This window comes from Clupea harengus, chromosome 25 (assembly GCF_900700415.2).
Source record: "Clupea harengus chromosome 25, Ch_v2.0.2, whole genome shotgun sequence".
In the NCBI taxonomy this organism is placed as follows: domain Eukaryota; kingdom Metazoa; phylum Chordata; class Actinopteri; order Clupeiformes; family Clupeidae; genus Clupea; species Clupea harengus.
This window is the reverse complement of record NC_045176.1, coordinates 9,580,104-9,595,562: the sequence shown is the minus strand read 5'-3', so window position 1 is coordinate 9,595,562 and position 15,459 is coordinate 9,580,104. Positions and strand designations below refer to the sequence as shown.

Sequence of the window (15,459 nt, the reverse complement as noted above, 5' to 3'; positions counted from 1 at the left end):
TTTATTTTTTTGTCAGATTCCTCCAAACATCCTTTGGAAGAACCATTCCATCTTTGAACTTAAAAGTAATGAGACTAATAATCTCAATAAAAACCTTTTACAAATTTTAATAAAACGTAAGTAAGAACAGGACATGTTTTGTCACCTGTACACCAGTAGACTAAATAAGTCATTAATAACAAAACCATTTTAAACAAGACTGCAGTGGGAAAGCCGTATCATATCTTTTCCAGCTTTGGAGTTGCATCATTACTCTTACGCTTTCCCCAGACTACGTCCATTTTATGCATGTGTGCTTTGGACGACTTAGAAAACGTGCTCTTCACCACCTGTAAGGGCACCGATTTACCACTAAGGTACAGCTTGTTCAGGCAGCCAGGCAGCCATGTTTCTGGGCTTGACTCCTCAGGCTTGGTTGCCAGAGAATTGGCATAGGAAAAGATGTATCCCGTCATGAAGGCATCAAATCCCGCTCTGTGTGTCCCTCCATCAACCCTCTTGTCTCCTGCATCTTTTTTCCCATCTTGGGCAGAGGTTGATGAGGGGTTCCCATCTTGGGCAGAGGGTGGTGAGGGGTCCCCATCTTGGGCAGAGGGTGGTGAGGGGTCCCCATCTTGAGCCTCAGATTTAACCGTTCCTCCCACCTTTTCGGCTGTTCCCAGCGTCTCATGGTCCATGCGTCCTGCATCTGAAAGGTCTTCAATAATCTCAGCAGTGGCACAGTTCTTCTCAGCTCCCTTGTTCTTTCCTTCTTCCTCTACATCGACGCTCTCTAGGTGAGCCTGCTTGGTGGGGGGGGCGTCCGCACCCTCCTCACACTGTTCCTTGGAGCCCTTCTGCTTCCTCTTCCGCTTCCTCTTCTGACGCTTGCTATCCTTGGTCTTCTCGTCCTGCTGGATGATCAGGTCTGTGTCATGCGACATGGGACACTGAGACCCATTAGGACACCACCCGTACGCCTAAAGAAAGGAAACGGACACGTCACCGACCCGAATAATGGTTTGAAACGTCGAATGTTCAAGTATGATAAACCTTACCGCTCAAGGAAATAAAGTTTGTTTATTGTTGTTTATTGTTTACTGTGATACTCACTGAGAACTGTATGCAGACATCTGCTGCGCCTCCCACACCGTTGCCATCAGTGCAGGGCCTGTAGTCCACATAACTCTGCGTGTTCCCTGTGTAGTTACAGAACTCCAGGACCAAATGAGGTCCCTTGCCACCTGCCTGAATGGATTTGCCATTATCCAGTTTGCTGTGTGAGAATAAAAAGAGCAGCTTAAGGTTAAGAGATAAGGTCATGGATTTCATAGTGCTTACTTTTTCAAAGTGTGAACTTCACATACCATTTCTTAAAGGCGTACTCCAGATAGGAGGCAACGAGGCGCAGCTCGTACTCCGTGGCATACTTGGTGTCGTAGATCCCCGCTGGGAACATCTCAGAGAGGTCTGCAGTAAAAGTACCCAGCCGCTCAGGCAAATGAGCATAGAAGCACTGGTATAGGAAAACCATGTCGACCAACCCATTGTGCACGACCAAAGGCTTGCGAGCTCTCAGGAGCTCCACAAAAAGATTGCGAACATTTAACGCATGAACATCACCACCCTTAAAGCACAAGGAGAGAGAGAAGGTTAGAAGGTTAGGGATACGCTGAAGTACTTTAAAGTGGTTTAGCATTCAAAGTATAGTTTTCCCATTTACCTTATCGTTGCCCTTATGGTAAGGGTATCCTTGTGCGTACTGTTTGTTGAAATCAAAACCATGTTGCACAAGGAACTGGACTGACTGGGGTTCAATTACATACTCCTCTGAGCAGAGTAATGTCAAGTTGTATACTTGCACAAAGTAAGTATGTTCGGCCTGAAAATGATAGTTAACATGAATGATTAGATAGATGGATACTTTATTAATCCCGAGGGAAATTTAGGTCATCCAGTAGCTTATACACTTATGCAACTCACAGACATACATACATAAATCACATACACATAGGGAGAACATGTTCACAAGGAGTGGGGTGTTTACAGATACAAGGATGGATCTGACTCTATGGTACAGTATGCATTGATTGTGACAGTGTTGATGTCCACGAGGAAAGAGTTCTTGTGCTGCAAGTGTGGATAGTGCAAAGAGATAGTGTTCTTGTGCTTGTGTGGATAGTGCAAAGATAGTGTTCTTGTGCTTGTGTGTGTGTGGATAGTGCAAAGATAGTGTTCTTGTGCTTGTGTGGATAGTGCAAAGATAGTGTTCTTGTGCTTGTGTGTGTGTGTGGATAGTGCAAAGAGGCAAAGAGGTATAACCAGTAAAGGGATAGACAGTGGGATGGTATATAATAGGATGAAATGAGAAGAGAACACAGTTTAATGACTGAACAATTGCTGATATGTAAACAGGTAAAATCTTACTTTGTCTTCAAGTCTCTTGAAACACGCTATACCGAGGGACAGAATGGAGCGTGTACGAGCTGCATGACAAACTGCTTTATAACGGTCTTCTATGGACCTGAAAACACAGGCATATCTTAGTCCCCCGCGAATTCCACATTAAACATATTTCTAATTAAACCTGTTCTATAATTGGGGCATCCACGTCGTTTAAGGGGAACGGTAACAATAGAAAGGTTGAAGAGATTAACCAGTGCTTAGATAGTAAAGACAGTCAAAATCTATACAAATCACAGATAACATGACCAATTCAGAAATGCTACACCCTTGGCCTGCTTAGGTTAGCGAGTTCTACTTACTCCGCAAGAAGATTCTTTCTGTTTCCCAAACCGCTCAGTTCCTAAGAGAGTCATGGTCATGCATCCATCATGCCAAAGGGGAAAGTTAACTTATTTGCCCATTTACAACAGTGTTCGCATTATATTATTAACGTTACTGTATGCTATTAACGTAGCGACGTTTGTTGATATCTCACCGTGTCCAGAGATATGAAAGATGATGATTTAATGGCCAACAACATTGCTGGCCACATCTCTTTGAAATTATTGCTCTGCACATCCACAACGGGGATCACCATCGAGGATTCCATATTATTCTTGGGTCGATCATACACTAACGTTTAACTTTATTTGGAAATAACGTTGCCGAGAGTATACCATAAACACACATGGGCTAGATAGTCATGCACATGACTCTAACAAGTGGAAGACTAACAGATATAAGTTGCTATGACCAGTAATTACACTCATTAAACCATTTACACGTTTCCAATAGGTTATATCGATATATGCGTGTGCTCAGGTGTTGTCTGAATATTTCAGTAGTACACTAAAAACACAGCCACTTCACTTCTTGTATCTTGAATCTGCAAGCACGCGGTTTCGTCAGAGAGGCCAGATGGACCCTTATTGATGTCTGTAGTAAAGGCATGGGGGGAAATGACAACATATCATACGGCAAAGTCATTTTTTGACATTTTTTGTGTTCATACATATTTACATTCACATACTTAACTAATATAAGAGGGGGGATTTGTATGTACTGGAATTAGAATTATATGAACAGAAATATTGAATCAGGCTATTCTTTGGGAAACCCTTGTAAGTGACATCAGCAAATACGCTCGTCAAGTACCCCAGTGCCATTTTGGCTCAAACAAAGTCTGGATTTCACAAAATTCTTGCAAACTGTTTTTTCTTTCTTCGTTGTGCAACATTTTGTAACGATAGTGTTAATATATTTTTAGTGCATGGCTGTATTCTTTCTGCTAGGTGTGAATTAACAAAAAACGTATTCCAAGGAAGTTCGTGCTAAACCGCTAACAAGGTTAGCGGTTAGCTTTAGGGGGCTGTCTAACGTTACGTGTCATCATTAGCAAGACACTAGTTACTTGAGCTAGCAAGCTAATAGCTTATTGCTAGTTAGCGTACTGCTAACTTTCGCCACTTCATAAGGAAACAAATATGGGTGGATGCTCTGCTCCAAATTGCTCAAACTCCACCACTATAGGTAAACAACTCTTTCGATTTCCGAAAGACCCAGTACGAAGCAGAAAATGGGTGATAAACTGTCGACGTGATTTTGTGCCGACTCCCTGTTCCAGGCTATGCCAGGCAAGTTTGTAAACTTATGCACCCCTGAAGCGTCGTCATGCAGTGGCATGACCATAATGTTCGTTTCGGTTGTTCATTTGGATGCTGACAAACATACGGTGACTGTTCTTTCCTCCCATATCTTGCGAAAGACACATCTCATATTATCTTCTCGCAGGACCATTTCGAAGACAGTCAGTTTGAAGAAATCGCTAGATCGCCAGCAGGGGGAAAGAAACTAAAACCTAATGCCATCCCTACCCTCTTTAATGTGCCAGACCCCCCCTCTCCAATCACGCCCCAGATAACTCTACCTATTAAACCAGAACCAGGTAAGGTAGATGTACTCATGAGCGGTAACTTCTATTCTCACACTTCTTGCTGCTTTGAAAAATATTATGATCTTCTTGCTGCTTTGAAATATATTATGATGCCACTCTCACATGACTTTGAGGTAGAATTTAAATGTTGCTGTAAGAGAGTCACAGAGCCAAGCTTCTAAGTAGGACTACTTTCTGACAAAGCCGACAGGAATTTGTGGCATAGTTAATGTTTGATTGCATACTGATTTTTTTGTATGTACTTTACTTCTAGTGGAGAAGGACCTTAACGTGGGAGACCATGGCTATGCTCGGCGACAGCCCAAACTGAGTCCAGAGGAGGAGGCAGGACTGCATAGAGCAGAGGAGGAGCGGCCTTGTTCCCTCTGTCAGCACTACAAGGCCCAGCTGGAGCAGCAGCAACACCACACAGCGAGGCTACAGAGAGAGGCCAGTTCATCTTCATTTGAGCAAACTTGAATTTTTTTCTCTTACTGTGCTCAGGTTCACTTCAGAGTTATAGTCCAAGAATGAGTAGAAATAGTGTCTCGTGCTTCTTGTGTTACCATTGCTGAGATTACCATTGTGATCGTGTGCTCATAACAGCCAAGACAAGTGTAAATAATGTCATTCTTACACTGATGATTTAATCCCTTGCAGGTAGAGGAAATGAAGAAACGCCTCCACAAACTAAACAAGATAGAGAAAGGACTGCAGATGTTCCTGTTTGAGGACCAGATCCGGGCTCTTACCTTGGCCAAGCGCTCACGCAGGGCTGTGTGGTCTCAGGACACCGTGCTAACTGCCCGCAAAATCCGCTGTGCCGTCGGGGTCAAAGGGTACGAGTTCCTCAGAGACCTTGGATACCCCTTGCCCTCCTACAGAACTTTATGCAACCGATTAGAACCCAAAACAATGTCTACCAGCATGCAGGAAGAGCTGGCTGAACTGGGCCTTGGTATCATGACGTCATGTGACAGTCCAGAGGGCAGTGGAGCCAATGACGAAGGACTTATTGGTGTGATGACATAGAAGCATTCTCTTTTCTGTTTTGTTTTAGAGTTTCATGTTATTAATATTTGGTTGAAGGCAATAACGGAGGTGGGTCTAAAGGGAGCTTTGCTTTGGAGCCTGATTGCATAAAGAGTGTGTGATCGAAGTTATTATTTCAATATTAAATTTCCAATGCATTTTTTTAAAGTTGCTGGTGGATTCTCATCTGAAGACATTGCACTTTGTATTTCCATCATGCGTAATACATTATTAGTAGCATAGCTAATAACAAGTAGAGAGCCAAAAAGCCAAAATATGCCGAATATCTAAGTAATGGTGTTGAGCAGGAGTACGTTTGGCCTCATTCCTTCAGCAATGCGTTCGTGACATTTATCAACAGCAAGATAGTGTCATGACTTCAGGAGAATTATCCACTTATAAATGTGTTCTGAGTATAAGATGAGACATTGTCTGAATTCCCTCACACAAAAAAATACTGAGCCATAAATTAATTGTTGGTCATGCTTTTACTATTGTTTGACCTCGGCAGCGAAGAGGGAAGGCGAAAAAAGCAAGCATTTGTGCTCTCTTTGCTCAAGTGATTAACTAACGTAGGTCTACCCAGAATTTGCTTTGTTTAGCGCACAGTTTTGTGAGGGACTTGGCAGAATCGCAGCACACTACACACCAACATGCCACCCCATTTCTGGCCAGCACAGTATATTTCATCCAATTTCATTTCATACAGAAATATTCACCTCTGCATTCTGTATTTTTTGAGAGAAAACGTGCACCATGACATACGTTTTCTTCCACTACAAACATTTACTGTGCCCTGTGGACACTGTCACTCTCATTATAGCTTGTTTTTAAAGTAAATTCTTGTTTTGACCACATGGTGGCGTCCAACCAAACAGATTTATGTACTTGCAGAATGATACATTTGTGCAGCATGCTATTACCAAAGCAAAGGTATTGTAAAATATTTTAAGAATAAATCTTTTCAACCTTTATAGCATATCTTTAGAAATGAATGCGGTTTCACATCTTAAAGTTCTCCGACACCTCATGATTTAAATTGACAGAAACAAAAACTGTTGACAAACCTTTTAATGACTAACCCTGAAATGTGTTCCCAGTGCTCTGTGTCATGGTGTCAGGAGAAGTTTACCAGAGACCTGAACTTTGGTCCAGTGAGGGGGTGGAAAAAACAAAGCTGCAATGACAGCTAAAATCTATATGCCTTGAGTAAACTCGATGTTAGCATAGCTTTATAACCCTACAATTCCACTGTTCACTCGTCAGGGGTTCTACTGAAGTTCTACTGATTTGTGTGACAAAATGCAGGTTCATCCAATGGTCATACACATTTTTCATTTAATCATTGATGTTTGATAATTTGTATTTATTAAAGCATCCACATGGTGTATTTTTAAATTGCCTAGCTGAATACATGTTTGCCTTGCTAAATATCAGGATTCAAATAAGATATAAATGCTTAAAATACATGGGGTGCATCTTGTTTTTCCTGGATTGAAACCACGTGAACCAATAACCCAATGTTTACTTCAAGCAAACAATGACAAATGGCTAACAAAATAACTCCTGTAAGTGGAGTTTGAAGGTTGTATCACACACCCCACATTTTCAGGGCAAAACTGCAGTGGTAAGCTATCTTACCCAGTGATTGGCTCTGGGTGTTTGTTTTGGGGGCAGCTTTTGGCTCTGATGTGTACTTTAAAACCAGGGGGTAATCAGTGTGGATTGCTGGTCTGGAACACACTGAGAGTCCTACAGGCATCAAAACAGGTTTGTGTGGTAGGCTATTTCCAGTAGGTTGTCTTACTTTTTATTTGTTTATCTGTGTGTCTGAATATTTCACTCTAAATAATAGAACAGCTTGGCTCTGTGGGCTCAGTTGTCTTTTAGCAGGTGAAGTAGGGAAAGGGGCGATGCAGGGTCTTAGGGCTCTGTGGCTGTCTGCACTCCCTGCCATCATCTGGGCATCGCCATTGTTGATCGAGAGGGAAAATGGAACCTCCAGGATATGCAAGCTTGCCCCACACTGGGAGATAGGGGGAAAAGCACCCATGGACGAGCTTCAGGGGCATATTGTGGTGGTGGCTCTTCTCAAAGCAAGCTGACACTTCTGCCTCACGCAAGCCTCCCGGTAAGGCCTAGTGAGATCAATGACCGAGCTGTGAGCTCTGTAACTTTGACTCGTGAAGCCAGAGTGTATTCACCCTTTGCTCATTTTATGCACTGCGTTGTGTCTTTGTCCATGATTATCCAGACTTGAATGGGTGAATAGTTTTGGATTGTAGCCATTATATTAAGGATATGGTTAAAGTCAAGGCTGAGGCACATCACATCTGACTTCCCAGTTTGCCTCACCAAAAGGGTTAGCCTTGCCGTTCTTCTTTCTTTTCTTCACAGCATGTTCGTTTTCAAATCATATTTTCTTTTCTCCTCAAGAATGGGAGGCTTGCGGGACAGGCTTGCCCAAAGCAAGCTGGCAAACGTGTCTTTCATGATAGTGAATGAGCAAGAGGCCCAGTCCAGAGCTATGTACTGGGAGCTGAAGAGGAAGGCAGCAGACGGGATCCCCGTCTATCAACAGAGTCCACTGCAAGATGATGTCTGGTCCACCCTTCAAGGAGAAAAAGATGACGTCCTCATTTATGACAGGTCTAGCTTGTATACAAATCCCATTCATTATCCATCATACTGACAGAAGACCAATCCATTTTTCCTGTTGTGATCATGTTTTCATATTTAGTAAGATACCACCAAGCAGCCCTTTCTAAATTCATTAGTGCATGTAGGTTAATAACTGTAATTCATTACTCTTAGTAATCAAAAAACAAATCACATACCACAACAAAACCTGCAACATTTACCAGAAATGGTAATAAACAATTATCTATAAAAAAAACTATGCATGATCAACAGTGAATAGCCAAAACAATTGTATACAGATTAGGCTATTATAGGAGTTTAAAAAGTTGATTGCACAAAACTGTTTTATCTTACAGTTAGCCCTACATTAGCATTATCGAGCTTCTGGCACACAATCAACCCTGACATCCAATAGTTTAAAATACTGTCAGCTTTTCTTATCCCGGATCTTTTAGAAATATCAGTGAGCAAAGCAAACTCCAATGATTACCTGTGGGAATTCCCTGTAACTGTTGTCTCCACCCCCACCCACTTAGATGTGGCAAGCTGACGTTTCACATCGTACTGCCGTACAGCTTCCTGAATTTCCCATACGTCGAGGCCGCCACCCGGGCCACGTACCACAGGGATATCTGTGGATGCTCGGTAAGTGTAGATTGCCATAAAAACCATACAAATCATCTGTCTGAAACATGTTTGTTTGCATCTGATATGTTGGTAATACACTTTTATTCTGTCTCCAGTTACATTTGAACACTTCCTTTGAGTCGGGATTCAGGCCTACACACAATGACACCACGCCGTCTCCAAAGCCAACCCCTGTGTCGACTCATCCTGATGTAGCGACCCAGACAGAGGAGCAAGAAAAGACTCCTGCAGACACCACCCAGACAGAGGAGCAAGAGAAGACTCCTGCAGACACCACCCAGACAGAGGAGCAAGAAAAGACTCCTGCAGACACGACCCAGACAGAGGAGCAAGAGAAGACTCCTGCAGACACTACCCAGCTGCTCCAGCAGCATTCCCACAGTGATGGTGATGGTGCCCACACCCATGAAGCACACCATCACACACATGACCACCATGACCAAGCTGTAACCAGGGACGAAGATACCACAACAGAAAACCATCACCGTGATCATTAATGCACTGCAGTCGAGGGACTTGATTTGACCAAAAATGCAAACTGTTAAGAGAAATTCATTGGTCAACTGGTTAAATCATAGTCACAGCTGTTTACTCTAAAGCTTTGCATTAGACATTCAGTTCCAACCAGTGAAATGGAGATGTGAATGCGGCTTCTCAAACTTACAGACAACATCAGTTGGGAAAATTGGTTATCAATGGGTCATATATCTGTTACTTTCAAAACGGATGTTCTGTCTTCTCCTGTGTTACAGAAAAACAGTAAATCATAAAGGGCACTGGGAAATGTAGTTTTGCAGGTACAATTATTCCACCAACTGTACTGCATGTACTGCTTGTATGATTTTGTAGGTTATAGTTGTTTTTAAGACATTGAATCTGAACCATGTGGACTTCAGGCATTGTCCTTGGGATAAAGATGACATAGAATTCTCCTCAGGTGCAGTACATACAAAACGCAAACAAAAAAATATGACATAAGACAAAACAAGTCTTCTTCATTTTCCCAATTGTTGCAGATAATGCATTGCCATAATTAGATCAGGATTTCAGGGTTTACTCACAGTCCATGTTTGGGTTTTGGCATACTCCCCCATCACCACTAGGATTTACTGTGTGGAAAGCGATTTTGATGTTTCAGCCCCATACACCCTTGTCTTTTTCCTCTTCCAATGCAACCTTCTGTTTGTTCAATTAATGCCATTGCCACATCAGTTATCATGAGGACCAGTATGTGAACTGAGCTGAGCAAGTAATGTGAGTACTTCTGGGGCTTCATGTGTGTAGTTCACAGGTTTCCTTGACCTCCCTGCTGCACGTAATGAAATGTGCACTTGAAACCTGTCTGAGGTGTGTGCGTATGGAAGCAGTGTGGCTGAGGAGTCAAGAAAATCATGCAATGCATAGACACATGTTAAGCTTCCCGTGGAGTTTCTCAAAACACGCACAGGGCTGTAAGTGGACGTACTGGCAATTGTCTTTCCTTTAATATATTTCTTAAAGTATGCATCCATCATTTCAAGCAGGATGTCTGTACTAGTGTAGAATTTGCTCTTTGTGCAAGTTCAGTTGTAATAAAAGTGATTTCATCCTTAAATGTTCATTAGTGAAATCGTTGTTACTGAAAGTACATAAAGCAATCCTGGCATTGCAATCTGTTGCACTTGTGGGTGTACAAAGACATTGCAGAAGGGGAAAGATGGAGGGTGGAAGACACTGAACTAGGATATACTTATACATTTCAACTAAATATGTAGCCTACAGTGTTATGGTCACCGATAGACAATGTGGACTCAGTTGACACACTTACACTGAAATAGTCATATAGTTAGTCATGGAGACCAGAGGTTCTAGCTGTGGCTGTGCAAAAAATCTACACAGACAGCGCTTCCGATAAGGTGAATGGTCTCTAACGCACGAAGAGGTTTAGAGGTTGGCTGCATCAGCGCATCGCCAGTTCAACACCCACACCCTTGTATGATCTCGGAGACAGCAGAGACAGAACAGATAGACCAGAGCGCTAGTGACTCCAAAGTCCAAATCATCGCTTTGCCGTCAGAACAGTTGAGTGAATTATCCATATAGATGTTGCTCATTCAAAATGTCATATGTTGCTCTTTCCTATTCTTTTAATCCATAGGGACATTTTCCATCATGTAAAATGCACTGTTAACAATCGATATAAAAAACATATTTAATTCCATTAAATTATCTCCTCTGTACATCTTGTAATAGGGGAAGACAGAGGATTCTGAAGTTAGTGTGGAGTGGCAGCCTGGAGTTAAGGGATTTTGTTAATCCCTCTTGGAGCAACCTCCGTAACCTTATCATCCACAAATGACCTAGTGACTTGAGTGTTACACTGGTGTCCTGCCGGTGAGAGAGGGTGATTTTTGGGGTAAGGGGTCTGTCTGTATTGTATCTTTAGTGTCCAAAATGTTGGATTTGTAATTTTCTTGTCTGTTTTGTCGACAGATGGCAGCATTTCATTATTTATAGAATGACGAGAACGGCGGTAAGTTGTGCGTCTACCGATACCACTTTTTGTCAGAATGTTGCATCGTCTCATAATAGGTTGACTAAGAAAATACTTTATTTGTTATATGCGCACCAAACACGGTGAACTTATTTTTGTACAGGTGTCTAAAGTGGCCTCGCCATGGCAGAGGCTCCAAACCTTATATCAGTGGATCCTGGATAATGGAGGTAGGCTTCATTAAAAGAGGAATTCAAATGGCATTCATCAGTGCTTTCATCGTTGCCTGACTGGCCTGGCCGTGACCAGTAGCAAAGGCGTATTCCTTTAGTGAATATTCATGCATGCCCTCTGCATGTGAGAGATGTAATAGTATTGAACGAGTTTATGGTCAAATTCTCAGAATTAAAGGCCAATAGACTGTGTTGGGCTACGCTAATGTTTTTTGTAAATATTTCTGCAGATGCAAGTAATCGTCTTAATGACGTTTTAAGCGATTTTTTTAAGTCTCCTTTTAATGATGTTGCACCACTCAGTTGTATTCAAAATCAGGGAAATTCACAAAATATTTGAACATACACACAGCTAGTGCAAATCTAAATCTCAGGATTGTTAGTCTTTTGTGTATTTAACAATGTATTTAAGAATTAACAACACACATTTAAAACATGCATGAAATATACATCAACTCTGTAATTTCATAACATAATAACAGTCTTTGTGTCCTTGGTAAAAAATTGCCGATTTATGACAAAAATGCACACCCATTCATATCAACACCTGGTGGCATTAAATGAGACATCTGACAACATTTATTTCCATCTATAAAACTCTAAGTATTGCAGTCCAAGACTGTGTGTTCAATTATTTGAAAAAAAATAAATAAATACTGAATCTCACTATTTATTGTATCCATTCAAGTAGGTAGGGTGAAGGATGTCATGAATCTTCATGAGTTTAAGATGAAAACATTTTTGACAAAACAACAAGAGAAATTATGTCTGTTGCTGACATGAAAGGTATTCCAATTTTGTGTGTCCCCCAGACAAAAGGACAGATCCATGGTTGTTGGTGTACTCGCCCGTCCCCATTACCTGTATCTTCTTGTGCTACCTCATAATCGTGTGGCTCGGACCAAAGCTTATGGCAAATAAGCAGCCGGTCAACATCAAAGCCATCCTCATCGTTTACAACTTCGCCATGGTGTGCCTCTCTGGCTATATGTTCTATGAGGTAGGTCTGAGAGGGGGGGAATCCAAACATGACTATCTGCATGGGTGTCGTGGTTGAACAGTAGGCTAACTAGTAGAGCTCATGCTTTTGTTCAGCCTCTTTAATGGCCCCAGCAATAAAGAATTTTTCGGTTGAGATAAATGTTGAGTAAAACCTCATGAGCTCTTTTCGGATGATACGGCGGGGCCAAAGATGGGACCACAATGACCACTGGGAATTTGATGGCAGTTCTGTATCATCATGATGAAAGCAGGATTATTACAGGTGGTTCAGACAATACATTTGTTGTTGTTTTTTAAATTCAGTATTAGATTGCTCTCTCTCTTTTTCTCTTCTTCTCCCCTCCTAAAAGTTCACTGCGACCTCCTGGTTGGCTAATTACAGTTTGATGTGTCAGCCAGTGGACTACAGCAACAGTCCATTAGGGATCCGGGTAATTATTTATGAAATTCTCTCTTATTCGCTTTTCCCCCTGCTCTGCTGCTGTTTTATCTGTTGGTAAATCAACAGTCTGGTAGAAGACACATGTCAAAAATATGTACACATAATTGCAGTTGCCCATTTTCATATCAGGACCAAATCTACTTTCCTCTGCATTTATGAATCAATTTTGAACGCACTATCAATGCACCACCATTTTTGTCCTTATTTTAGAAATGCGAAACATGACAGATGTAGTGTTTCAACTAACTGTTCCTCCTCCATAGATGGCCAAAGTGTGTTGGTGGTTCTACTTCTCTAAAGTCATTGAACTGAGCGATACAGTAAGTCAACACAATTACACTAACGTAGTAACACAAAGCTTCCAAGATTGTGCACTTACTTAAGTTCTGTTCTCTCAGGTGTTCTTCATCTTAAGGAAGAAGAACAGTCAGTTGACATTCCTGCACGTCTACCACCACTGCACCATGATATTTAACTGGTGGGCAGGTGTCAAATATGTGGCTGGAGGCCAATGTAAGTCCTATAACCAGAAGTTCACATGAAGCGGAGCACGCTCCTGTTACAGACACACACAAAAACATACACGGGGTGAAGGCATTGCGCTTTTCTGAGAGAACATTTCTCACGAGCTCAGGAATGCCATAGCACACTTCCAGTTTTATGTGGGCTGGAGGCATGACTGATCAAAACATTTCTGCCGAAACATTCCTTTTGTGCTGAGGAATCACAGAGACGACTTCACGATCTAAGGGCACTTTCTAACTCTCTGTGAGAGTAAAGCTAAAGCACCAACCTTTAGCCAAAACCAAAACCTCCAGCTGAAGCCAATTAACATTTTACCTCTGAAGGTTATTGGATTCATGTTTGCGGCCGTCCACTTTATTTTGTCAGTGCAGGTTTATACAGCTAGTGCAGTTTAAAATGAACCGATAGTCAAAACTGATGATAGACTTAATCATACCCATGTTTCTTTAATCAGTATTCAACTTAACAGACAGAAAACAGACTGAATCAGTATTTTTCCATACACCCCCACCCCATTCTCACGCACACTCTTGTTTTGTTTGTGCGCATGTGTCTGTTTATTTCTATTTGTGCTATTTATTTATATTTGCTCTATTTATTTATATTTGTTTGTTTGTGGTCCTCAGCTTTCCTGATTGGACTCATCAACTGTCTGGTCCATGTGGTGATGTACCTGTACTATGGGCTGGCTGCCTGTGGCCCCCACATGCACCCGTACCTGTGGTGGAAGCGCTACCTGACCTCCTTGCAGCTGGTAAGGCCATGGCCGCCATATACGAAACTTTGGGTCACACTGGTGTCAACACAGACAATTACAAAATGCATGCAAAACCTAACATCCTTTTCATCCTTTGATGGCTGTAGTGCACCCTGTTGTTATAATACTTAGGCTAGGTTGTTGGGTAGAAGCACTTGCCTGTGACAGTGAGAGATTTGGCTGCGGTGGCAAGTCCCCAACCAATAGCACAAGGAATTTAACATCTTTCCCTGTGTATAACTAAAATTACCTGTCTAGTGACTGCTGTGAATAGGGCAGCTGTTGGCCTCTTTGGGCTAGCAGCTATGGGCTAGCAACCCATAGCAGCAGCATCTTTGGCAAACACAGCCAGATAGATGCACCCAACTAAGCTACAGAAGGCAGCCATACAAAAACTGTACCTCTGACGCCGTTTACCACACAACTAAATGTACCACACTCAACAGTGGTATCTACAGGACTGTAACAGGCAAACCAACAGATCAAAAAGTTTGTTCTTGGTGTCTGATAGCTGCTTGGCTTGAAATATTGGTCAGGCAATGAAATATGCTAGGATTTTCTTCTGAAGACTCACTCTGTCAAGGGAGAATATTGCAGTTAAGGTGAATTTGATTCCAAATACGGAGCACAGCATGGGTCAGCATTAGGGCTACAATAGACTTCTAGTAGCAGTATGTTGTCTTGTTATTTCACTTACTGAACTGAAAACAACACTTTTTGTTCTACTATAGTACTGAAATTGTAGCCTACATGTTGCAGCATTTCAGATTGATGTGTTTGGTATCAAAGCAAATCAAACTTTATTTGTACGGCGCATTTTATACCAGGAGGTAACACAATGTGCTTTTACAACATACAGTGGGGAAAATAAGTATTTGAACCCCTGCCGATTTTGCAAGTTTGGCCACTTGCAAATAAATGTGTGATCTATAATTGTAATGGTAGGTGTATTTTAACAGTGAGAAATAGAATATCAACAAACAAATCCAGAAAACTGCCTTTTATAACATTTATGACTTTATTTGTATTTGATGCAGAAAATAAGTATTTGAACCCCCAAGCAAACAGCAAGAATTCTGGCTCCCAATGACCAGTTATGTGCCCAAGAAGCACACAGATTAGTCCTCATTAGGCCTAACAAGGTACACCTGATCTCAACTGGTGGTGTGTATAAAAGAAACCTGTCCAAAGAATCATACTTCACACCTTCAACCTCACCACCATGGGCAAGACCAAAGAGTTGACCAAGGAAGTCAGAGATAAGATTGTAGACCTGCACAAGGCTGGAATGGGTTACAAAACCATCGGCAAGCAGCTTGGTGAGAAGCAGACAACTATTGGTGCGATTAT

At 41.8% G+C, this 15,459-nt stretch overlaps 4 protein-coding genes across 9 annotated transcripts in view; 3 read left to right on the top strand and 1 right to left on the bottom strand.

Annotated features, from left to right (window-relative positions):
* Window positions 1–91: 91 nt before the first annotated feature.
* On the bottom strand, window positions 92–3,461 carry toe1 (target of EGR1, exonuclease). Of its 2 annotated transcripts, XM_031563352.2 has the most exons (8): window positions 2,921–3,461; window positions 2,745–2,785; window positions 2,407–2,503; window positions 1,703–1,861; window positions 1,347–1,606; window positions 1,093–1,255; window positions 614–959; window positions 92–583 (listed from the first exon to the last, which is right to left on the bottom strand). In XM_031563352.2, exons 1-8 carry the CDS (start codon window positions 3,032–3,034, stop codon window positions 219–221), a joined length of 1,545 nt encoding a protein of 514 aa, XP_031419212.1. In that variant the 5' UTR covers window positions 3,035–3,461; the 3' UTR covers window positions 92–218. The 2 variants fall into 2 exon arrangements, with proteins under 2 accessions (XP_031419212.1, XP_012683401.1); XM_012827947.3 differs by having other exon boundaries at window positions 92–959; window positions 2,921–3,456.
* Window positions 3,462–3,555: 94 nt separating this feature from the next.
* Window positions 3,556–6,361, top strand: si:ch73-382f3.1 (uncharacterized protein LOC100151273 homolog). Its single transcript, XM_012827948.3, has 4 exons — window positions 3,556–4,058; window positions 4,216–4,369; window positions 4,632–4,807; window positions 5,018–6,361. The coding sequence occupies exons 1-4, from the start codon at window positions 3,909–3,911 to the stop codon at window positions 5,387–5,389; spliced, it is 852 nt and encodes a 283-aa protein (XP_012683402.1). The 5' UTR covers window positions 3,556–3,908; the 3' UTR covers window positions 5,390–6,361.
* Window positions 6,362–7,002: 641 nt separating this feature from the next.
* Window positions 7,003–10,271, top strand: selenop2 (selenoprotein P2). Of its 4 annotated transcripts, XM_031563355.2 has the most exons (6): window positions 7,003–7,159; window positions 7,269–7,520; window positions 7,826–8,038; window positions 8,566–8,674; window positions 8,773–8,886; window positions 8,926–10,271. In XM_031563355.2, exons 2-6 carry the CDS (start codon window positions 7,303–7,305, stop codon window positions 9,172–9,174), a joined length of 903 nt encoding a protein of 300 aa, XP_031419215.1. In that variant the 5' UTR covers window positions 7,003–7,159; window positions 7,269–7,302; the 3' UTR covers window positions 9,175–10,271. The 4 variants fall into 4 exon arrangements, with proteins under 4 accessions (XP_031419215.1, XP_012683444.2, XP_012683443.2 ...); XM_012827990.3 differs by having other exon boundaries at window positions 8,773–10,271; XM_012827989.2 differs by having other exon boundaries at window positions 7,065–7,159; window positions 7,250–7,520; window positions 8,773–10,271.
* Window positions 10,272–10,392: 121 nt separating this feature from the next.
* elovl8a (ELOVL fatty acid elongase 8a) overlaps window positions 10,393–15,459 on the top strand; it is a 6,817-nt gene continuing 1,750 nt past the window's right edge. Inside the window, exons 1-8 of one of the 2 annotated variants that reach the window (XM_031563087.2) lie at window positions 10,393–11,050; window positions 11,150–11,189; window positions 11,314–11,380; window positions 12,196–12,383; window positions 12,736–12,816; window positions 13,091–13,147; window positions 13,226–13,340; window positions 13,979–14,106. In XM_031563087.2, the coding sequence (XP_031418947.1) occupies window positions 11,175–11,189; window positions 11,314–11,380; window positions 12,196–12,383; window positions 12,736–12,816; window positions 13,091–13,147; window positions 13,226–13,340; window positions 13,979–14,106 (651 nt within the window). In that variant the 5' untranslated portion in view covers window positions 10,393–11,050; window positions 11,150–11,174. Of the gene's footprint in view, window positions 11,190–11,313; window positions 11,381–12,195; window positions 12,384–12,735; window positions 12,817–13,090; window positions 13,148–13,225; window positions 13,341–13,978; window positions 14,107–15,459 lie in introns of both variants that reach the window. The other variant, XM_012827805.3, reaches the window with a different exon arrangement.